At 27.6% G+C, this 25,944-nt stretch overlaps 1 protein-coding gene and 1 long non-coding RNA gene across 8 annotated transcripts; both read right to left on the bottom strand.

Annotated features, from left to right (window-relative positions):
* Positions 1-389: 389 nt before the first annotated feature.
* Positions 390-8,341, bottom strand: LOC145948215 (uncharacterized). Of its 3 annotated transcripts, XM_083057957.1 has the most exons (9): positions 8,187-8,341; positions 6,168-6,397; positions 5,962-6,076; positions 4,210-4,336; positions 3,524-3,634; positions 2,983-3,151; positions 2,676-2,877; positions 1,564-1,743; positions 391-1,476 (listed from the first exon to the last, which is right to left on the bottom strand). In XM_083057957.1, exons 3-9 carry the CDS (start codon positions 5,990-5,992, stop codon positions 1,307-1,309), a joined length of 990 nt encoding a protein of 329 aa, XP_082914083.1. In that variant the 5' UTR covers positions 5,993-6,076; positions 6,168-6,397; positions 8,187-8,341; the 3' UTR covers positions 391-1,306. The 3 variants fall into 3 exon arrangements, with proteins under 3 accessions (XP_082914085.1, XP_082914083.1, XP_082914084.1); XM_083057958.1 differs by lacking the exon at positions 6,168-6,397 and having other exon boundaries at positions 8,187-8,335; XM_083057959.1 differs by lacking the exons at positions 6,168-6,397; positions 8,187-8,341 and having other exon boundaries at positions 390-1,476; positions 4,223-4,336; positions 5,962-5,985.
* A 1,200-nt stretch (positions 8,342-9,541) lies between these two features.
* On the bottom strand, positions 9,542-14,154 carry LOC145948216 (uncharacterized). 5 transcript variants are annotated; one of them, XR_014427296.1, is made up of 6 exons: positions 14,004-14,154; positions 13,503-13,598; positions 13,398-13,434; positions 12,837-13,038; positions 12,309-12,509; positions 9,542-9,679 (listed from the first exon to the last, which is right to left on the bottom strand). It is a non-coding gene; the product is annotated as an uncharacterized LOC145948216 (long non-coding RNA). The 5 variants fall into 5 exon arrangements; XR_014427299.1 differs by having other exon boundaries at positions 13,928-14,154; XR_014427300.1 differs by lacking the exon at positions 13,503-13,598.
* Between the last annotated feature and the right edge of the window lie 11,790 nt (positions 14,155-25,944).

Here is a 25,944-nt window from a genome sequence, read left to right on the forward strand (position 1 = left end):
TTTTTTAAATTTATATTTACTTTGTTATCTTTTTTTTGCATCATTATAACATAATTATATATCACTTATATTCGTTTGTTATGTTTTATTAATTAAGTATTTCTTTATAAACGTAGTTTTTTATTTTTTTAGACATATTATCATCATTTAAATAAATTTTCAATGAATCCCAGGAACGAACTCGTGAAAATGCGACATACAGTTGTCCATGACTGAAAATATCTTTTCGAAGATCTATTGCAATTTTGTCAAAAGTTTGTCCCTGTGATTTATTTATTGAAATAAAAAAGAAATGAATGTTATATATAATAAAATATATTTTCTAGAATCTGTATAATAAAATGAATTTCTATAAATACTTATACAAATATATCTTATACATATACATACATCTTGTTGTACTTTATTTCTAAACATAACATAACAACAAACGAGAATTGGATTATGCAAGAAAAGTTAAAAGTGAAATGATCGGAACTGAGAATTAATATTAATTAATCTATGCCAGAAAGCGAAGTATATATAACAGGCCAGCCGATATAAATTATATAATATACAATTTATAAGGTTTAGTTGTAGAGACATCGAGAGAACATCGAGTAAACCAAAATATGTTATTACACAAGTTACAGTCAAAAATATCACCAGTAGATTCGATAGCTTCACAAAGACCGTTGAAATAATAACGAAAATTTGGATTATGCAAGAAAAGTCAAAAGTGAAATGATCGGAACTGAGAATTAATATTAATTAATCTATGCCAGAAAGCGAAGTATATATAACAGGTCAGCCGATATAAATTATACAATATACAATTTATAAGGTTTAGTTGTAGAGACATCGAGAGAACATCGAGTAAACCAAAATATGTTATCATACAAATTACAGTCAAAAATCTCACCAGTAGATTCGATAGCTTCGTAAAGACCGTTGAAATAATAACGAGAACTTGAATTATGCAAGAAAAGTCAAAAGTGAAATGATCGGAACTAAGAATTAATATTAATTAAATCTATGCCAGAAAGCGAAGTATATATAACAGGCTAGCCGATATAAATTTTATAATATACAATTATACAATTTATAAGGTTCAGTTGTAGAAACATCGAGAGAATATCAAGTAAACCGAAATATATTATTACACAAATTACAGTCAAAAATCTCATCAGTCGATTCGATAGCTTCGCAAAGACCGTTGAAATAATTAAATAATAAATATCATTTTTAAACAGTCCAAATTAAGAAATAATTATAAACTAAAGATAAAAAACAAAAATCTAACTGAAAATATGACGAACTTTTAAAATTATTTACGAATAATCTTGTTAGTTGGCAAATCGGAAGTTCCATCTTCTTTTGGAAAAGATCTCTTAATAATCGGTTTCGTACCTTGCAATAGTTGTGCCAATGATAATATTTGGCCTCCTATTAATTTAATGTCACAAACTTTTTCCACATCAAGATAAAAGATGTCATCTGTAAAATAAATATGTAATTCATAAAAATCAATAAAAAATGATACAATATTCTATTACGGATTTCAAAGATTTTTAATGCATTTACTTGAATTTTTCACATATCCTCTTATTTCGACATTTTCTCCTTTCTCGAAACCATCATTTGGTTCAAAATCAGCAATTTGAATCTCTAATTTGTAATTACCATCTGTAATCGATCCAGTTCCAATAGTTTTAAAACTATTTGAGAGAGTATTAAATCTTGTTTTAATATATCCTCGTACAACTAAAAAATATTTTATTTAAAGTATTTATTAAAAGTATTTATTTTTAAAAAATGTAATAGAAGAAAACATATACATAAATATTAGAACATATTATATACAGTGCTGGTAAAAAGTTCGGAAACGGTTAAAAATCTTAAAAAGTATTGATTTATTGGAAAAATGTTTAACACTGAAGTAGGGTTTTAAAAAATCTATTAGATGATGGTATTTATTTGACCTTAGGATGATCTTGAAAAACACGATTCTCGTCAACATAAAAATCTTAAATAGAAATCCCTAATTTTTATTACACATTCTTGTAGCTAACTTAAGAGCTTTCTAAAACACTATAATAAAACATTTTTCTCTTGAGAACTTTTTGAGTTATAAGGCTTGAAATTTTCAATTTTTTAACATAAAATGTAGAAAGTCGGGACACTTAATTATTGCAACCTTTTTTTTAATCAAACTATGTGTTCTTCACACCAATTAATTAATCTCATTATTCCGTGTATAAAAGTATTAAAATAAGATTACCAAAAATTGAATATTTATATTACATTTTATGTTGAAAAATTGAAAATTTCAAGCCTTATAACACCAAAAGTACGTAAGAGAAAATACTTTATTATAGTGTTTTGGAAAACTCTCGAGAAGCTACAAGAATATGTAATAAAAATTAGGGATTTCCATTTAAGCTTTTTATGTTAACGAGAATCATGTTTTTCAAGATCATCCTAATATCAAATAAATACCATTATCTAATAGATTTTTTAAAACCCTACTTCAGTGTTAAACATTTTTCCAGTAAATCAATACTTTTTAAGATTTTTAACAGTTTCCGAACTTTTTGCCAGCACTGTATACGACAATATTAAATTATATATATTGAGAATTATGAAAAAAATTTAGACGCAAAAGAAAAAATATTTATAATAAATAAATTACTTACGAACACATGAATTCAAATGATCCGAAATATCTGATAGCTCTATCAATTTAGGTTGAACTGCATTAATAACTTTTTTGAGGTCAAACGAACCCAAATTATTAATAATTGTATTCGAACGAATAATAAGTTCATAAGGGAGAGTTCCTTGATTAAACTCTGGCACTTTCGTTTTCTTAGCTTTCGCCCCATCAATATGAATAATCTGTAAAGTACATAAAGTAATATTAGATTAGAACGTAACATATATAATTATTATTATTGTATATTAAATTAAATAAGAATAAAAAGTATATTTAAATATATTTACTCGATTTGGTTTTATGTGAAATTGAATTCGCTCAATTTCAGTATTCCATACCACGACTTGAATTCTATGACGACTATTATTGTTCAAAATAAATTTTAGCAATCGATAGTGTTGTGCTTTGCCAACAATTTTCGGACCATCAATCTCATCAATAAAACCAATAACCTCTCTAAAAAAGATTTTAAAACCATTTTTTACTTTTCAAAATATTAAAAAATTTAAATATATGTATATATCCTATAAATATATGTATATACATATATTTATAGGATATCTCACAACACTTTGTACAATATTTTATTAGTGTATTCTAGAAGTAAAATAGAGTAAAAATTTCTAATATAAAAATGTTGAGACTACAATAGTTTTTGAATTATAAATGCTCAAAATTTGAATGATATAGCATAAAAATCGAGTGCTTAGACCCATAACTAAACATACACGTCTATCGATCTGTCATCTGTTATTGATTTTTTCAAATTAGTGTGATTGAAAAAAAATGCGTATTTTTTATACTATAAATTAAAAGTAAAAAACTTACACAGTGGAGTCCTCAAGTTGAACTGCTTCTAACATCTCATCTGTTGCAAAAGTTATCATTTCCGGTTCATCGTTTTTATTTGAAACCATGATATCTTGTTTATTCGACGATCTATAAATTAACAAACAAAATATAAATATCAAACATTAAAATATGTTGTGTATAAAATGATGTATACAGGGTGTCCCAAAATTATGGGGACTAAATTCGTGTGCAGGTAGAGCGGACCAAACTAAGTCGAAAAGTTCTCTACCATTTTACAATTTTCGCAACAATTAAAATACAAATTATTAATTATAAAAAATTGCCGCATTAGCTCAGCCTATTATCAAATACAAACGCACGGCAAGATGCGGCTGTCCAATGATCAAGTTTGCTAGGCATGCGAGAAGTTATTTATTACAAGCGGTAATGTTTATTACAAATAAGAAGCCTAGCAACCTCAATCATTGGGCGGTCGCATCTTGCCGCGCGCTTACATTTGACAATAGACTGGGTTAATGCGGCGATTTTTAATAATTAATAACTCGTTACCTATTGCAAAAATTGCAAAATGGTAGAGGACTTTTTGATTCAATTTGGTCCGTTCTACCTGTATACGAATTTAGTCCCCATATCATTCTGATCATTCTCATATCACCCTATATAATTATAAAAATAAAATAAAATAACTCAATAGAAATTACTCAATAGATTTACTAAAATTTGACGTTTGTAATATATCGCTCGTATCCATTTCATTTGCATCCATTTCATTCTCTTTTACAATTCGTTTCGTTCCTTTAGCATCAATTTTCTTTTCCTTTGATTTATCTAAAATAATAATATACTTATGTATTAACACTCATCATTTAAAAAATAAGTAAACCTTCATAAAAACATACGAACAGATAAATGTACAGTAATAACAAGCCGATTGAGTTCTTGTTAAGTTTAATAAAAAAACTTGGGTTTAAATTATATAATAAAACGATATTTATTATTACTCTATAAATATCATGAACGAAGATATCATGTAAAATCCTGGGTACCTATTATGAAACTGTTCGGAAACGTTTTCGATCGGAATAATTTCGTTTCTCCCTAGATTTTCTATTGTGTATTTAAAGGAAAAAGAAATTATTCCGATCGGAAACGTTTCCGAACTGTTTTATAATATATTTTTAATATACATTATTTATATTTATTATTAATATTTGTTTACAATACGTAAACAATTCATATAGACGTAATTTTAAAATCTACAGTACTATGTCTTCTGTGAAGTATCTGTCACATTATTTTCACACAATAAAAAGGTTATTGAATTACGATCGCGATTCATAAAATTGATACGCGAGTGTCACTGATGTCATCTTTTATCAAACAGTTTAGTTGTAAATTTTTCTGACGTTTCTTGAATAATTTTGACATCAGGATTTTACATGATATCTTTGTTCATGATATTTATAGAATAATAATAAAGATCACACACATTTTATTATATATAATTTAAATTCAAATTTATAATTTATATATTTAAGCTTTTAAGGATTATATTTGTATAATATTCATATAATTGTATATAGGACTTCCAATTTTAATTAGAATAGGGTAATATTTTGAAATGATAAAATTTTAGAAAAAAATATTTTAGATAAAAATTGTAAGGTTTCAAGGGGAACATAAGATAAACGTTGTTAGTGTAACTTTGCATAGTCATTTGAAAGTCGTATAAAGATCACCTTCTATTTTTTAAAATAAAACCTTATTTTTTATTACATATACTTGTAACTTATCTCGTGAGTTTTCCAAAACATTATAATAAAATATTTTTTTAACTATTTCTTGAGTTACAAGAGCTTCAAAATTACAGTATTTCGACAAAAATACAAAATATCTTATAAAACACTCAGTTTTAAATAATTTTACCTTAATACTTTTATGCATAGAATAATAAGACAAATCCATTGGTATAAAGAAAACATATATATAAATGCTTTTAAGAAAAAGTATAAAACTCACAGCATGCAATCTTATATATTTTTTTTAAAGTGATATGTTTTCTGTACACCAATGGATTTGTCTTATTATTCTACATAAAAGTATTAAAGTAAGATTACTAAAAACTGAATGTTTTAGAAGATATTTTGTATTCTGTCCAAATACTGTAACTTTGAAGTTCTTGTAACTCGAAAAATAGTCAAAAGAAGAATATTTTATTACAATATTTGGGAAAGCTCACGAGGTACGTTACAAGTACATGTAATAAAAAATAGGTTTTGTTTTTAAAAAATTAAAGGTGATTTTTATATGATCTTCTAACGACTATGCAAAGTCAAACTTTAAATGTTATTTTGGTCGGATGCCAACGACCCACATATTCAGTTGGAGGGTTAATATACTAATAATATATTATTTTATGTAAATATAATAATTAATATATTCAACATATTTACCTTGAATTTGCTTTGAATTATTTTTCGACATTATATGACTTGAAATACCAGATGTTTGTTCAATAAAAATCTTGTGTAGTCCAACTTGTGCACAAGAAGTAATAAACTGTAATAACTGTAAATATTAAAATCAATTTTTTTAATACACGTTTAATATATTTATTGCTTAATTTTATAAATATAATTATATAAATATATATATGTACCGTCACGTCAGCTAATCAACAAAACTTGTCGTAGATTCAAGAGTTAATTCAAAACACGAAATATTAAAAATTAATTGTGATAAGGATGCACTTCTCGCTCATATACTTAGAAATCACTCTTTTACGATATACTTTTATTGTAACTGTACGTTTATATCACCAAAATGAATCAACATTAGATGCACAAATATTTATTTTGTTGTTATGGAAACTTTATTGCTATGAGACTTCTGTAAAAAAAAGAATGACGAATTTTTCATTAATTACTATACAGACGAACTTCATGCACTACATATGCATTTTTCATATTAAAAAATTTCTATTGATTTTTTTTATCTTCTTTATCTTATAGTAAAACTAAGAATTATATTTATATATATACAGGGTGTCCCATTTTAACTTAGACACTCAAATATCTCGAAAAATATGAAGAATACGGAAAAACATTTCGAATAAAAGTTGTTTGACTCAAAGGGGGACATAAGATGGTGCTATTGATTTGATCTTGAAAAGTCACTTGAAAGTCACGTGAAGGTCAACTTTAATTTCTTAAATGGAAGCACCTATTTTTTATTGCATATTCTTGTAGCTTATCTCGAGAGCTTTCCAAAACACTATAATAAAACATTTTTTCATTAAGTACTTTTTCAATTATAAAGATTTGAAGTTAACAATTTTTTGACAAAATGTAAAATATCGTGCAAAATATTTAGTTTTCGATAATCATACCTTAATATTTTTATGCACGGAGTAATGAGACCAATCAATTAGTGTAAAGAAAACACATAATTTCTTTTAAAAAAATATGTTGCAAATTACATACATACTTTTTAAAGCAACTATGTGTTTTCTTCACACCAATTAATTCGTCTCATTATTCAGTGCATAAAAATATTAAGATATGATTATCGAAAACTGAACATTTTGTACGATATTTTACATTTTATGTCAAAAAATTGTCAACTTCAAACCTTAATTTATAAGTCAAAAAGTACGTAAGAGAAAAATATTTTATTACAGTGTTTTTGAAAGGTCTCGACATCAGCTATAAAAATATGCAATGAAAAATAGGTGGTTCCGTATAAGAAATTAAAGTTGACCTTCACGTGACCTTCAAGTGACTTTTCAAGGTCAAATAAATGGCACCATCTTATGTCCCCCTTCGAGTCAAACAACTTTTATTCAAAATGTTTTTTCGTATTCTTCACATTTTTCGAGATATCTGAGTGTCTAAGTTAAAATGGGACACCCTGTATATATATAACTAAATATCTCATAAGATATTTTGTATTTAACACAACATTAAATATGATTAAATAAACTGAATGATTTAAATATATTTAATTATTAAATAAACTACAAATATATTTAATTATTAAATAAACTACAATTAAAACCTATAAATTATAAGATACAGCAAATTTTTTTAAATATAAATTAATCTAAAAATTAAACATAATACTTAAGGCGCATGTTGATAGAAATACTATCTTTTAGTTCACATTTTAAAAAATGTTAGATTTTATAGCACATTACAAAATTACATTTTTATACTTTATTATCTGTGTTGCATTAAAATTTAATCTTTCTACTATATTATTCTATATATCTTTCTACTATACTATTCTAGTATATTATTACTTAATAATGATTTAAAAATGAAAAAGAGTAACAAAAAATTTACATCATTAAAATTTACATCATTCAATCTTGAAAGTAAGTAATATAAATGTGTAAATTACCTTCAAATTACTTCAGGAAATTATTTAAAAATTAAACAATAATTAAAACGCATGTCAATAGAAATACTATTCTTTAATTCACATTTTAAAAAATATCAGATTTTGTAGAACATTACAAAATTATATTTTTATATTTTATAATCTGTGTTGCATTAAAATTTAATCTTTCTACTAATTTTAGTATATTATTAATTAATGATTTAAAAATGAAAAAAAATTAGCATAAAATTTATATCGTTCAATCTTGAAAATAAAATAATATAAATGTGTAAATTACCTTGAAATTACTTATCCAATATAAGATTCTTACAAGAAATTCTCGCTTTCGTAATTCTTAAGACTCGAGCACAGAAACCAAAATCTGAGTTTTTTTCTGCTCAAAAATTAATTGCGATAAGGATGCACTTCTCAACATTAGATGCACAAATTTTTATTTTGTTGTTATGGAAACTTTGTTGCTATGAGACTTCTGTAAAAAAAGAATGACGAATTTCTCATTAAATGCTATACAGGCGAACTTCATGCACTACGCACGCACTTTTCATATTAGAGAAGATTTCTATTCATTTTTTTATCTTCCTTATTTTACAGTAAAACTAAGAACTATATATATACACACATACATACTATATATATATATATATATATATATATATATATATACACAAACTAAATAATTTATAAATAATATTTGGTATTTAACATAACAATATATTAAATATTATTAAATAAACTAAAATAAAACCAATAAATGGAAATACAGAGAATTTTTTTAGTTATATACTTATCTAAAAATTAAACATAATGCTTAAAACATATGTCGATAGAAATACTATCCTTTAATTCACGTTTCAAATAATGTCAGACTTTATAGAACATTACAAAATTACTCTTTTATATGTTATAATCTGTATTCCAGTAAAATTTAATCTTTCTATACTGATTCTAGTATATTATTAATTAATGATTTAAAAATGAAAAAAAAATAAGTATATAATTTATATCGTTCAATTTTGAAAGTAAAGCAATATAAATGTGTAAATTACCTTGAAATTACAGGACTCATCCGATACAAAGTTTCTACAAGAAATGTTGGCTTTGGTAATTCTTGACACTTGAGCATAGAAACTAAAATTTGACAGCTTAACTCTGCCATGTGCCACAAGTCTTTGCAAGACTATAAATTTGTGTAATAACATATTTTGGTTCACTTCATGTTTTCTCGATGCTATTACAACCGAATCCTATAAATTAAATATTATCATTACATTAATTATTTAATAAAATAAATGTGTTATATATTTAATAAACATATATAATTAACAATAATACTTAAAGCGCATGTCGATAGAAATACTATCCCTTAGTTCACGTTTTAAAAAATGTCAGATTTTATAGAACATTACAAAATTACCCTTTTATATTTTATAATCCGTATTTCATTAAAATTTAATCTTTCTGTACCGATTCTAGTATATTATTAATTAATAATGATTTCAAAATAAAAGGGTATGCATAAAATTTATATCATTCAATCTTGAAAGTAAGTTATATAAATGTGTAAATTACCTTGAAATTACTTAAGAATTTATCCGATACAAAGTTCCTACAAGAAATGTTGGCTTTAATAATTCTTGACACTTGAGCATGGAAACTAAAATTTGTCAACTTTACTCTGCCATGTGCCATAAGTCTTTGCAAAGCTATGAACTTGTATAATAACATATTTTGATTCACTTGATGTTTTCTCGATGTCTTTACAACTGAATCCTATAAATTAAATATTATCATTACATTAAGACATTAATTATGTAATAAAATAAATGTGTTATATATTTATACATATACAGGGTGTGTCAACACCTTAATATAATATTTTATTAGTGTGTTTAGATGTAAAAGAGAGTAAAAAATTCTAATATAAATATGTTAAGAATGCAACAGTTTTTGAGTTGTAAGTGATCAAAATTTGCCAATGATATACACGCACTGAACTACACATATACACACGTACCGACTTGTCATTTATTATTAATTTTATTTTCAAAATAAGATTAGTAGAAAAAGCTATCACACTAATTTGAAAAAATCAATAACAGATAACAGATCGATAGACGTCTATGTTTAGTTATAGGCTTAAGCATGCGAGTTCTATGCTATATCATTCAAATTTTAATCGTTTATAATTCAAAAACTATTGTAATCTCAACATTTTTATATTAGAAATTTTTACTCTATTTTACTTCTAGAATACACTACTAAAATATTATACAATGGTTGTGAGATATCTTGTAAATATATGTATATATGTATATTTAAATTTTTTAATATTTTAAAAAGTAAAAAGATGATTTAAAAATCATTTTTAGAGAGTTATTGGTTTTATTGATGAGTTTGATGGTCCGAAAATTGTTGGCAAAACACAATACTATCAATTGTTAAATTTATTTTAAACAATAATAGTCGTCATAGAATTCAAATCGTAGTATGAAATATTGAAATTGAGTGGATTAAATTTCACATAAAACCAAATTGAATAAATATATTTCAATAAATATACTTTTTATTCTCATTTAATTTAATATACAATAATAATAATTATAATGTTATTTTCTAATCTAATATTACTTTACAGGTTATTCATATTGATGAAGCAAAAGCTAAAAAAACGAAAGTACCAGAGTTTAATCAAGGAACTCTTCCTTACAAACTTATTATTTGTTCGAATACAATTTATTAATAATTTGGGTTCGTTTGATCTTAAAAAAATAATTCACGCAGTTCAACCTGAATTAATAGAACTATCAAATATTCCGGATCATTTGAATTCATGTGTTCATAAATAATTTTATTATTTTTCTTTTGCGTCTAAATTTTTTCATAATTCTCAATATATTATATATAATTTAATATTATTATATATATAAATTGTTCTAATATTTATGTATGTTTTCTTCTATTACATTTTCTTAAAATAAATACTTTAAATAAAATATTTTTCAGTTGTACGAGTATATATTAAAACAAGAATACTTTCTCAAATAGTTTTAAAACTATTGGAACTGGATCAATCACCGATGGTAATTATAAATTAGAGATTCAAATTGCTGAGTTTGAATCTCTAATTTATAATTACCATCGGTGATTGATCCAGTTCCAATAGTTTTAAAACTATTTGAGAAAGTATTAAATCTTGTTTTAATATATACTCGTACAACTGAAAAATATTTTATTTAAAGTATTTATTTTAAGAAAATGTAATAGAAGAAAACATACATAAATATTAGAACAATTTATATATATAATAATATTAAATTATATATAATATATTGAGAATTATGAAAAAATTTAGACGCAAAAGAAAAATAATAAAATTATTTATGAACACATGAATTCAAATGATCCGGAATATTTGATAGTTCTATTAATTCAGGTTGAACTGCGTGAATTATTACCAAATGATGGTTTCGAAAAGAGAGATAATATAGAAATAAAAGAATATGTGAAAAATTCAAGTAAATTATATTAAAATCTTTTAATTTCGTAATAGAATATTGTATCATTTTTTGTTAATTTTTATGAATTATGTAATTATTTTACAGATGACATCTTTTATCTTGATGTGGAAAAAGTTTGTGACATTAAATTAATAGGAAACCAAACGTTATCATTGGTACTATTATTACAAGATACAAAATCTATTATAAAAAGATCTTTTCCAAGAGAAGATGGAACTTTCGATTTGCCAACTAACAAGATTATTCGTAAATAATTTAAAAAGTATTTGTCATATTTTCAGTAAGTTTTTTGTTCTTTATTTTTAGTTTATAAATAATTAATTCTTAATTTGGACTTTGTCTAAAAATTATATTATATTACTTAACTCAACGGTCTTTGCAAAACTATCGAATCTACTGGCGAGATTTTTGACTGTAACTTGTATAATAACATAGTTTACTTGATGTTCTTTCAATGTCTATAGCTAAACCCTATAAATTGTATAATTGTATATTGTGTAATTTATCGGCAGGCCTATTATATATACTTCGTTTTCTGACATAATTTAATCAACATTAATTCTCAATTCCGAGCATTTCACTTTTGACCTTTTTTGTATAATTCAAGTCCTAAAGATACAGGTCGAATCGCGATTAAAATTGATTAAATCGAAAACAAGAAACACATCCAAAAATAATTTTAGAAAATTTTAGAGAAATATTAGATTTTATAGAACATTACGAATTTTACTCTTTTATATTTTATAATCTGCGTTGCATTAAAATTTAATCTTTCTACTGATTCCAGTATTATTAATTAATAATGATTTAAAAATGAAGTAGTACGCATTAAATTTATATCATTCAATCTTGAAAGTAAGTTATACAAATGTATAAATTACCTTGAAATTACTTAAGAATTTATCCGATACAAAGTTCCTACAAGAAATGTTGGCTTTGATAATTCTTGACACTTGAGCATGGAAACTAAAATCTGACAGCTTAACTCTGTCATCTGCCATAGATCTTTGCGAGACTATGAACTCATATAATAACATATTTTGGTTCACTTGATGTTTTCTCGATGTCTTTACAACTGAACCCTATAAATTAAATTGTATTATTACATTAATTATGTAATAAAATAAATGTGTTATATATTTATTAGACATATATAATTAACCATAATACTTAAAGCAGCACATATCAATAGAAATACTATCTTTTAATTCACGTTTTTTAAAAATGTCAGATATTTTATAGAACATTACAAAATTACTCTTTTATATTTTATAATCTGTATTCCAATAAAATTTTACCTTTCTATACAGATTCTAGTATATTACTAATTAATAATGATTTAAAAATGAAGAAGTAAACATAAAATTTATATCATTCAATCTTAAAAATAATATAAATATATAAATTACCTTGAAATTACTTCAGGACTCATCCAATATAATAATATTCCTACGAAGAAATTTTCGCTTTAGTAATTCTTGAGACTTCAGCACAGAAACTAAAATCTGACAGCTTAACTTTGCCATCTGCCACAAGTCTTTGCGAGACTAACTTGTATAATAACATATTTTGGTTCACTTGATGTTTTCTCGATGTTATTACAACTGAACCCTATAAATTAAATATCACCATTACATTAATCATGTGTGTAAAGTAATAAATATGTTATATAATATTTGTGAAACATATACAATAATTATATATGTTTCACAAATATTATAACCATAATAAAGCGCATGTCGATAGAAATACTATTTTTTAGTTCACATTTTTTAATAATGTCATATATTTTATAGAACATTACAAAATTACTCTTTTAAATTTTATAATCTGTATTCCAGTAAAATTTAATCTTTCTATACTGATTCTAGTATATTATTAATTAATAATGATTTAAAAATAAAAAAGAATAAGTATATAATTTATATCATTCAATCTTGAAGGTAAAGTAATATAAATGTGTAAATTACCTTGAAATTATTTCAGGACTCATCCGATACAAGGTTCCTACAAGAAATGTTGGCTTTAGTAATTCTTGACACTTGAGCATGGAAACTAAAATCTAACAGCTTAACTCTGCCATCTGCCACAAGTCTTTGCGAGACTATGAACTTGTGTAATAACATATTTTAATTTATTTGATGTTTTCTCGATGCCTCTACAACTTAACCCTATAAATTAAATATGAACATTATATTAATCATGTGTATAATGTGATAAATACATTATATATATGTTAAACATATATAATAATTAAAAGGCTGGTCACAAAGCAGCCGACTGTAATTCGCGCACTGAGGACGATCGAACATCCTCGAAGAATCCTGAGAAAGGAAAAATGACCGATGTCGATGACGTGAGTGTGTTCGCATGTATGCCAGTAAAAAATTCGGAAAAGCAGGAAGTGTTCCAGGCTAAGGAAGCGACACATGTCGATAGATGGTGTTTGGATAGCGAATGCACCTCACATCTATGCAGTGACTCGAATAAGTTTACGCACATCGGGAAGATCGCCGCCGGAAGATTAAATCTTGCAAATAATTCGTCGACAAATATAACAGGTAAAGGTACTGTACGTCTCAATGCTGAGATCGAAGGTAGATCGAGGAGTCGCAATCTCGAAGATGCTCTACACGTGCCGGACCTGCGCACCAATCTACTGTCGGTAAGCAAGATTACCGATCGAGGATTCAAAGTTATCTTCGATGATAAATCGGCTAAAGTCATTGATCGACATGGAGCCACTAAGCTCGAAGCCTTTCGTACCAACGGGTTGTATTATATACAAGATCGTCACGAGTGCAAGTCAGCGGCTGTCATCGGCACAGAAGATAAATCGACCAGAGCTTCATTGGAAGTTTGGCATCGTAAAATGGGTCACCTAAATTTAAAGGATCTCGCGACGAGCGATAAACACGGAACCGTGCGCGGAATGGATATTATAAATTCCGAACGAGATGTAAAATGTGAAGTCTGCATTCGTGGAAAGATGACCAGGTCTCCTTTTCCCAAGAAGTCTGATAGGCAGACAGGGCTTCTGGAGTTAATTCACTCAGACGTATGCGGGCCTATGAGATTCGAATCTTTCGGAAGGTCCAAGTATTTCGTAACTTTCATAGACGATTGCTCGCGTTGGTGTGTGGTAAAAATGATCAGAAACAAAAGCGAAGTTTTCAACGCTTTCAAACAATTCAAAGCGCTTGTCGAAAATCAAGTCGGACACAAGATAAAATGCCTGCAGTCGGACAACGGCAAGGAGTACGTCAATCGAGAATTCGACGATTTCCTGAAGACGAACGGAATCCAGCGTAGATTGACAGTTACTCACACTCCTGAACAGAACGGAGTTGCAGAGAGGAAGAATCGGACGCTCGTGGAAATGGCCAGGTGTCTTCTAATCCAATCGAACCTGTCTCCTTCTTTCTGGGGAGAGGCCATTAATACGGCGAGTTATATACGCAACAGATGTCCAACTAACAGTCTTGACGGCAGTACTCCTTACGAGAAATGGGCAAGGCGCCTAACGTCGGACATTTCCAAGAATTCGGCTGTCAGGTATATTCTTTAAATAGAGAACCTAATAAAGAAAAATTTCAGCCGCGATCCAAGAAGGGCATTTTCGTCGGATATTCCGAGAACTCCAAAGCATTCCGAATATGGATCCCGGACGAACACAGGATAGACATATCTAGAGATGTGGAATTCATCGCTGTACCAGAAGCCTCTAGTCGGACGCATGCAAGTTTCGACCCGAAGGAGAAGGCCATTGATGAAGAATGGAGAGAAGTCGAACTTCCAGCGTATGACGAAGATGTTGAAGATCGAGCCGATGATGCGGATGATCTAGTCACCGACGTTCTAGGCGAGGATCGTGTTGCTGACCCTCAAATCGCTGTTAAAAGATGTCGAGGAAGACCTCGAAAAATCATGTCTGGACTCAGGGGAAGACCTAAAAAATTGTATCAGGTTGCAAGCGATACGATCGAGGAAGCCAAGTTCGCTTACCTTGCCGAAGTTCCAGTCAAACAATCCCTAGATGGACCCGATGCCGAAGAATGGAATTCAGGCTATGGTTAAGGAAATGAAGTCCATTATAAGAAACGACACATGGACGTTGGTGGATCGTCCTGAAGAACGTAAGGTCGTCGGCAGCCGGTTCGTATTACGAAACAAGTTCAATCGGGACGGGACGATAGAGCGGAGAAAGGCGCGCATTGTCGCGCGTGGATTCTCCCAGCGCCCAGGTGTTGATTTTAATGAGACTTTTGCCCCTGTGGCTCGCCTAAGCTCTATTCGCATCGTGACTGCCCTCGCGGCCCAACATCATATGAAGATCCATCATCTGGACGTTGCGACCGCTTATTTGAACGGCGAATTAGAAGAGCAAATCTTCATGGAGATGCCTGGATATTCAGATTTCGTCTTAGAAGAGATAGACGCTTCTGAGAGGAAGAGGAAGCTTGTCGACGAGGCTTCTAGCATGCTCCAACAACTGAAGAAAGGTGACAAGGTCTGCTTGCTAAGAAAGGCTCTTTATGGACTTCGTCAAGCTGGTCGTCGCTGGCACGTGAAGTTGAGTCGCGAACTCAAGAATTTTGGACTCCAGTCTTCTTCAGCCGACCCATGTGTATTTTTCGCCGGAAAGGGCGAAGACATACTTCTCGTAACCGTATACGTGGACATTCTGGTCGCTTCTCGCGACACCTCCAAAATTGTCAAACTAACCAAATATCTTTCCAGGTGTTTCCAGATTACAGACCTCGGAGAAATAAATTATTGCCTTGGCATTGAATTTTCTCAAGATGAAGAACGGATTATGATGAGCCAGGAGGGATATATTAGCGATATTCTCAACAGATTCGGAATGGGGGAGTCCAAGCCTGTGTCCACTCCTTTAGATTGCAGCATTAGGTTGAGGAAGGGCGATAATTGTTCAACCGTGCAAGAAAGAAATCTGCTGTTCCGTGAGTTGATCGGCATGCTAACGTATTTAGCTGTTTGTACCAGACCTGACATTGCTTTTACAGTGAGCTACCTCAGCCAGTTTAACAGTTGTTTTAACGAGACTCACTGGAAATCAGCGAAACGTGTCCTATGTTACCTAAAAGGCACATCAAAAGTCGGACTGTCATTTAAGAAGACCGACGGTAATTTGACCGGATATACTGATGCTGATTGGGCAAATTGTTTGGATGACCGCCGATCGTATACGGGTTATGTATTTACCTTAAATAATTCCATTATATCCTGGGAATCGAGGAAGCAGAGAACTACAGCGCTTTCATCGACCGAGGCCGAGTATATGGCCATATCCGATGCCGTCAAAGAAGCCATATACCTTCGAAGATTTATTAAGGATTTGGGTTTCGGACTACAGACTACTTTGAAGATCTTCAATGATAACAACGGTGCCCGGAAATTGGCGGAAAACCCTGTATTTCATGCCAGGACCAAGCACATAGATATCCGTCACCATTTTGTGCGCGAAGTTCTGGAAAGCGGAGTTCTTGAGATCGAATATGCCCCTACTGAGTCAATGCCCGCTGATATTCTTACTAAGGGACTGTCTAAGTCGAAACACGAAAATTGTCTTAATCTTTTGGGTCTCGGAACCATTTAAATTCTCTGAAATGTCGCGCGCTCATCGAGGGGAAGTATTCGGGTTATCATATATATTGCGATTCCCGTCGCGACCTCTATGTGTCCTCAACTCAGCTACGGATGTCTTAGCGCCACCAATTATTATCTCAGTTACTCTTGTCATGACCGTGCATGTGCCACTCTCGTTTACGGTAGCTCGCGACATTGTACCTCGCACATTAAAAGTCGTGCGTTCTTAATAAACATCTTGTTCATTGTGTCCTCTTAATTGCTTAACGCTATTATTCCTGCGACTCCTGCACATCGACAGGGTCAAATCTCAATTCGGGTCAAATCTCAATTCGGGTCAAATCTCAATTCGGGTCAAATCTCAATTCAGGTCAAATCTCAATTCAAGTCAAATTAATTAATTAATTAATTTTCTCTCTTTCAAATATAATTAATTTAATAATAAGTTTAATTGTAACTAATTTTAATATAATTTAAAATTATAGCTGATTTTAATTTAATAATTCAAAATAAATTAAATTTTAATATGCAAATTCTAATTAATTTTAATTTAACGATAAAAAATTAAATTAATTTTAATTTAATAATTTATATTAAAATTGATATTAATATAATAGAAAATAAAAAATTGTTTCAAATTAATTTTTAGTAAATTGAATTAAAATCAATTTAACTTTAATAATATATATTGATAAATTAAAGTAATACATATTTTTGTATATAACATGTGTGAATAATTACCTATAACGACGTAATTTTTATATAAAAAAAGATATGAATAAAATATTTATTTTTTTATATTTCTTTTTTGTAATTTATGTATTTTTTTCTCTCTTTTTCTCTCTTCTCTCTTCCCCTTTTTCCCTTTCCCCTTCCCCTCCCCCCTCCTCTCTCTTTTTTCTTTCTCTTTTCCCCCCTCTCGATGAAAATTTTTCTTTCTTTATCTTTTTTTTTCTCTGTCTTCTTTCTCTCTATTTCTCTTTTTTATTTTTCTCTCTTAGTTGTCTTTAAATTTTTCCTTTTTCCTTTTCTTCTTTTAATTTTTAATAATTGTAAATAATAATTATTTTGTTGTGTGCCTCGAGCAAGGCACTGGGATTGCGCCGAATTAAGGATGAGGATCCTCGGGTCGTGCAGGACTTCGTAGGAAGTTAGGAGTGTTGTACTCTTTTCTTTCTCTTAAAATACACTTTTATTTCTGATTAAATTTGGTTTCACTTTATTTCTCGTTATTTCTTTAATTAAATATTCGCGTAACATTCGAGGTTTGGCTAGCGAGCGTTTATTAGTAATTCTTCTTAATGATTCAGATTTTTATTAGTGAATCTCGTCCTGATGTTCCGGATTCTTATTAGCGACTCCGTCTTGATGTTTAGGAGTTTTATTCGAGACTGCCTTCGCGGGCGGGCTCTCCGTCTTATATCTGCTTTTGTTCTTTGATTTTCAACGGGCGAGGCCCTTGGAAACAAGTCCCCGATTGGTTAATAATATTCACGTGTTTTTGGTCTAAATGCAAGCGAAGCAGGTCGAAGTCCCTGGCCTTCGCTTGCAGCTCGCGATTTCCGTGCTTCGTGCGTGTTTCGCTGCGTTAGCATTTTCGTTCGATGAGCGCTTGGCTAGAGCGCTCGTTTATAAGTAAAAATGTTTTATAATATTCTTATTCCTAAGAATTACTGGTTATAGTTCGGGCTATAACAATTTACTTATTATATGTTGTATAATAACATATAGTAATATATATAGTAATGTATAATAACATATAGTAATATATATAGTAATGTATAATAACATATAGTAATATATAAATGATTACTTATATAATAAATAAAATAATATAATAAATATATTTAATTTTAATTTAATTATATATAATAATACTGTAAGGCTTTTTTTGGTCGTCGCCGCGATCATATTGGATTGTAACGTCAGAAGCAAGAAAATGCACACTGAAATTGCATGTCATTTTTAGATAAAAAGATATTTTAATGAAATATACAACTTCAGATGTCTTTAGCATATTTTTATTAAAATATCTTTTTATTTAAAAATTTTGGACCCTAAAATTTTGAGCGTTTATTTTCTTTTTTCTGACGTCAAAATATAACATAGTCGCGGTGAAGATGGCTAATTTTTTGCGTTTTACGTTTTAAATTTTTATTTTAGACGTTGCTTAAGGCTGAGTCTACAATAGGTGATTTAAGTTCTAAGCCTTAAGAAATTGACTAACCACAGTCGAGTATTCTCCTAATACTAATTAGTCAATTTCTTAAAGCTTAGGACTTAAATTACCTACTATGGACCAGGGACAATATTTCATTAATTGTAGTAATTATTACTAATTATTATGCGTGAAATATGAAACATTAAAATATAAAATATAAAATGAAAAATTAAAAGTCAAACCAACTTTCTATTGCGTGCGAATTTATAAGTTTACACTTTATAATAGAAAAAAAATTATGTAATAATAATATATGTGTTATACACAAGATTTTTTAAAAATCGAAATTAAAACTTTAAATATCTAAGGATTCAAAAATTCAAGGATAAGTAGAATCTACAATATAATTACGTCATAATTTTTGTGAAAAAAGCGCGTAAAAAGCTGAAAGAGTGGGAATACTTACTTTTTTTAATATTATCTCTATGTCCTTTATCGTATATTTTTTTATCTTTTTTTCTCTTGATTCTTTCAATAAAAAATTCTTCCTGTATTTTCTGTTCTATTTCTTTTTTTATATTTTCTTCAGTTTCTTCCTTTTATATTTTCTTTAACTTTAAATAATTGTAAAAGGTTATTTACTTGTAATATTTTATATTGTAAAACTGAGTAATATATATTCAACAAATATTAATATATGTATATCTGTTAGACTTAATTGCATTTACGTTATTTTGGTTTTAAGTGAGACTCAAAAATTAAAATAATAATTAATATTAATATTATATATTATTATATTATATTAATATTATATTATGTTATTAATATTATAATATTATAATAATGTTATAATAATGTTATGAGTTATTTATGTTTGCTGGATATTTACTTATATAACGCGCTAATGATTATTTAATTATATGTATAACGAGCAAAATTTTTACTTAAAAAATGCGAGTCTAAATTAGTATTAATACATACTTTTCTTTTATATTATATATATTGTATCTTCTCTCTCTCTCTCTCTCTCTCTCTCTCTCTCTCTCTCTCTCTCTCTCTCTCTCTCTCTCTCTCTCTCTCTCTCTCTCTCTCTCTCTCTCTCTCTCTCTCTCTCTCTCTCTCTCTCTCTCTCTCTCTCTCTCTCTCTCTCTCTCTCTCTCTCTCTCTCTCTCTCTCTCTCTCTCTCTCTCTCTCTCTCTCTCTCTCTCTCTCTCTCTCCCTCTCTCCCCCCCCTTCTCTTTCTATCCTTTTTCTATTCTTCGCCTTTTCTAATTTCAAAGCTTATATCATTTATTCTTTCATCTCTTTCCTCCTTTCTATATATTTCTGTTGTCTATTCTTTATTATTCTATTGCTCCCTTCTTTAATAGAATGTTTAAAATAATATTAACTTTCATGATATTCTCAAATATATAAGGGTCATTTCATCAAATAAAAATTATTTTTGGGCGTCACTGTCGCCGATCTTCTTGAAACTCCGTAAGTTTGTTATTGATATCGAAAAAAAATCTGTGCAAATTTCAAATTTTTTGAGCAATTAATATTCCCACAATTATATGGGGAATATTTATCGATTTTTCAATTTTCTTTCTTTACTTTTATTGATTTCAGTATGCTTCTAAATTGATCGAATAATAAAAATAGTGTTTTTTGCGTAAAAAAATCTCAGCTTTTCGATAAAAATATTCATTTTCCATTTAAAATATCAGAATGCTATTAAAATTGCAATTAAAGTGAAAAAACTCATTTTTTCGTTATTGCCCAAATTTTCCGATTGAATTTGATATTTTTTTCAGAAAGCTGAGAATTTTTTACATAAAATATGTGCTTTTCAAGCTGGGTAAACTATAAATTCAAACGGGAGTAGATCAAAGTCAAATCCGTTACTGTTTAAAAACTTGTATTTTAGAAAAATTTTTAGATATTAACACAGGTTTAACCCGCACGAAAAAAACCTACAAGAATACGAAAAAATTATTGATATAATAATAGTTTTTTAATAATATACAGGGTGTCCCAGACCTACCGTATCACACGTTAATGGGAGATTCCTGAGACGATTTGGAGACGATTTTTCCTCAGCGAAAATATCCAGGCACCAATAATTTTCGAGTTATAAATGATTGAAAATAAAACTTTTTTGTAAACTAAGCCTTGTAAAAATAAATTATTAACAAAACTACATTTTTTAGTTAATTTTAGGTAAAGTTTACTTTAATAGAATTTTAATTTAAGGCTTAGTTACAAAAATACATGATTTCAAAAATTGGGAAAATTAAAAAAAATGATGGCCTTTCTCGACATTTTCGCGGAGGACATATTTCGTCTCCAAATCGCCTCAGGAATCTCCCATTAATGTGTGATACGGTAGGTCTGGGACACCCTGTATTATTGGTATACCAGTAATTTTTTCGTATTCTTGCAGTTTTTTTTCGTAAGGGAATATATGCGGATTCAATATTATTTTGAAGAGGTAAAAAAGTGTGTAAAAATTGAGTTCCTTTAACAATTTTAGATTTAAAACATCGAGCATTTAATGAGGACTTCGTTACATTAGATGATCGATGTTCTAAATCTAAAATTGTTAAAGGAACTCAATCTTCACACAGCTTTTTACCTCTTCAAAATAATATTGAATCCGCATATATTAAACCTGTGTCAACAAGAGAGAGAGAGAGAGAAGATACATAACAGATAAAGATCTTGGCAGCAAAATGTTGTCCAAATGATATTCATTTAAAAAATGTAAAATATTAATTTATCGCTCGCCTTTAAATATTAATACTCTTTTAATAATTCTTTAAAAATATTGAACACCGACAATTGTTGCCGCGTGTGGTTTATACAGCGCTGACTTGACGATTAAAGGAGTATTAATATTTAATGGCGAGCGAGATAAATTAATCTTTTTCATATTTAAAAATTATATTGTTTGGACAACATTTTGTTGCCAAGCAGATGTCTTCCTGCAAATTCTTAATATTATTATTAATAAAGAAATAATAAATAAATAATATATTTCAGGTTATAAATAGTTAAAAAATAAGAAGAAACAATTAAAAACAACAAAAAATAAAAAAAGAGAAATAGAATAAAGCAGAAAATAAAGAAAAGATTTTCATCGAGAAAAAAAGGGGCAAAGAGAGGGAGAGAAAGATATAGAGAAAGTGAGAAGATACATAACCGATAGAGAGAAAATACACAGATAAAATAGTATGTTATTGACTTGATTATTAAAGCAGTATTAATATTTAAAAATGAGCGATAAATTAATCTTTTCTATATTTCAAAAGTATATATATATATGTATATATATATATATATATATATATTATTACATATATATATTTATTATATACACATATATATTATATATATATTATATATATATATATATATTATGTATATATTATTACATATGTATATATATTATAAGTATTCATTTACGCATTGTACGTATAAATATGTATCACTTTATTTTATTATACAAAATCTAATAAATAAATAATTTATTACAGCTAATAGAAAAGCCTAAAGAAGAGGGGTTAAAAACAATTAAAAGAAAAAAAATAAGAAAGAGAAATAAAAAAGATATAGAAAAAAGAAGATTTTCATCAAGAGAAGACGATAGAGAGTGGGAGATTGAGTTAGAAGAGAGAGAGAGAGAGAGAGAGAGAGAGAGAGAGAGAGAGAGAGAGGGAGAGGGAGAGGGAGAGGGAGAGGGAGAGGGAGAGGGAGAGGGAGAGGGAGAGGGAGAGGGAGAGGGAGAGGGAGAGGGAGAGGGAGAGGGAGAGGGAGAGGGAGAGGGAGAGGGAGAGAGAGAGAGAGAGAGAGAGAGACAAGATATAAAGAAAAGAATAAATATCCTTTATTTATATCTTTTTTTATACCAAAATTGTCATATAGTTTGTTTCAAATAATTATTTAAATTTTATATATGTATAAAAATGTATTATTCTGCTTTTATATATATTACATTTATCAATATATATATTATCAAATTTAAGTTTATTTAGATTCAGTTAAAAATAAAGTTTTTTTAATTTTCTGTTATACTAAAATCGATTTTAATATTAATTATTAAATTAAAATTAACTTAATAATTTAATTGTTGGATTAATTACAATTGATTCTAATTTAAATTTTTAGATTAAAATTTATTTTATTATAAATTATTATACTAAAGTTTTAATTTTAAATTATATTGAAATTAGTTGTGATTAAATTTATTGTTAAATTAGCTTTTGATTGTTATAATTATTTAATTTAAATTAATTTAAATTATAAACAATTAGATTTAAAAATTTTTTAATTAAATTAAATTAAAAAATTGAAAAATATAAAAGTAAAAAAATAAATTAAAAAATAATAAAAAATAAATAAAATAAAAATATTAAGATTAAAATTTAAAAAAATTATAAAACTAGATTTAATTAAAATTGTTTGGTTGAAATTAAATTAATTTTTATTTTTACCAAAATTGAATTTTATTTGATATAAAATTGAATGGCGATTTGACATTACTTGAATTGAAGTTGGTTGTAACTTGGATTATTGGACTGAAATTAATTGTAATTTGGATTATTAGATTGAAAATAAACTTGAATTGAAATTGGTTGTGAGTAGTTATTGATTTGAAATTATTATTGAATTGAAATTTTACTTGTGAATTGAAATTGGTTGTTACTTGGATTGTTGGACTGAAATGAATTGAAATTTGATTTGTGAATTGAAATTGGTTGTTACTTTGATTGTTGACTGAAATTTATGATTTGAATTATTAGCGATTGAAATTTGATTGAATTAAAATTAATTGTGATTTGGATTAGTGGATTAAAATTGATTTTGAGGCTTGGATTGTTGGATTGAAGTTTGATTTAAATTGAAATTGATTATGATTTGGATTGTTAATTTAAAATTGATTGTAATTTGGATTTTTTATTAGATTAAAATTTGACTTAAATTGATGTTAGTTTTAACTTGATTCAAATTAGTTGTGATTTAAATTATTAAATTAAAATTAGCTTTTATTTAAATCGTTTTTATTTACATCTAGATTAAAAGTAATTTTTACTTCGATTAATATTAATTTTAACTTATTATTAGATTATTAAATTAAAATTAATTTTAATTAAATTATTAGTTTAAAGTTAGTTTCGATTCAAATTAATTAATTAAAATTATGTTTTAATTTGAATTAATTTTACTTTAAATTGTTGAATTAAAAATAATTTTTATTAAAATTATAAGATTAAAATTTTTTTTAATTTTCAAATTAATATTAAATTAAATTAATTATACTAATTTAATTAATTTTAAACTGAAATAAATAAAAACTGATAAAGTATTATTATAATAATTATTATTATTTAATTATTATTTATTGATACAAAAATTAAAATTGATTTTAATATGGAAATTGACATTGGTTTTCTCTTAAATTAAAGTTGGCTCTAATTTGAACTAAAATTGACTTTGGCTTGATGTTGAATTGAAATTGACTTTGATTTAGATTATTTAATTATTTTATTAAACTATAATTAATTATGCCTCGAAGAAAAGTAGTTCGAACTGCTGAAGAAGAAGAAGAATTCCAGTGTAATAAACGAGAAAGAAAAGCAAAATCTCAAATGGAAAGACGGAAAATGAAACGAATAATAACTAAAAAAGATTGTCAATCTTTATCAAATAGCAGTGAGATTTGTCCAAATATAGCGCAAACTTTAACAAGCTTCTCGAGAAATATAGTAATAGATCATGTTGTTTCACAATTGGTTAATTCACCTATGAAAGTATTATCTCCAACGAATAATGTTAATGTTAACGATGATACTGATATAATTAGAAATGTTTACAATTCAACTACAGAAACTTTATTAAATAACAATATTACTTTCTCTATACCTAGCACATCAAATAGTACAAGCTTCTCGAGAAATATAGTAATAGATCATGTTGTTTCACAATCGGTTAATTCACCTATGAAAGTATTATCTCCAACGAATAATGTTAATGTTAACGATGATACTGATATAATTAGAAATGTTCACAATTCAACTACAGAAACTTTATTAAATAACAATATTACTTTCTCTATACCTAGCACATCAAATAGTACACACAATATAGTTGATAAAAGTAAAGTTGTAAATCGTATTGCACAATGTCGAGCTTTAAAAAAAGGATATGTTAATATTAATACGTCTTCTACTACTCAACTACAAAATATTATAGAGTATTACATAGGAGAAATGAATATATGTTGTGAACATTGTGGTGCAAAACATTTTAATTCTGAAAAAGTAGCTAATAAGGGTAATTCATTTAACGATTGTTGCAGCCATGGTTCTGTTATGTTAGATTCTTTACCACAACCTCCGTATGAACTTTATGAATTATTTATTGGAAATCATCAAAAATCAAGTCATTTTTATAATCATATTCGTGGTTACAATAATACATTTTCATTCGCGTCATTTAATGCAAACTTAGCAGATTTTAGTGCGCAAAGACGTGTACCTTATTGTCTTAAAATTCAAGGACAAATTTATTATCAAATTAATACTGCGTTATATCCCTTATCTAACGAAATGCCAAGTTATGGTCAACTTTTTATCGTGGATAATAATGAAGCAACAGAATGTCGATTACATCGAAATTCGAATCTTGATAAAGAAATTTTACATTTAATAGATAATATAATGCGTACGAATAATGTTTTTGCACAATCTTACCGAATGATGCAT

Source organism: Prenolepis imparis, unplaced genomic scaffold (assembly GCF_030444845.1).
Source record: "Prenolepis imparis isolate NDT839.2.m4 unplaced genomic scaffold, iyPreImpa1.0 SCAF_283, whole genome shotgun sequence".
In the NCBI taxonomy this organism is placed as follows: domain Eukaryota; kingdom Metazoa; phylum Arthropoda; class Insecta; order Hymenoptera; family Formicidae; genus Prenolepis; species Prenolepis imparis.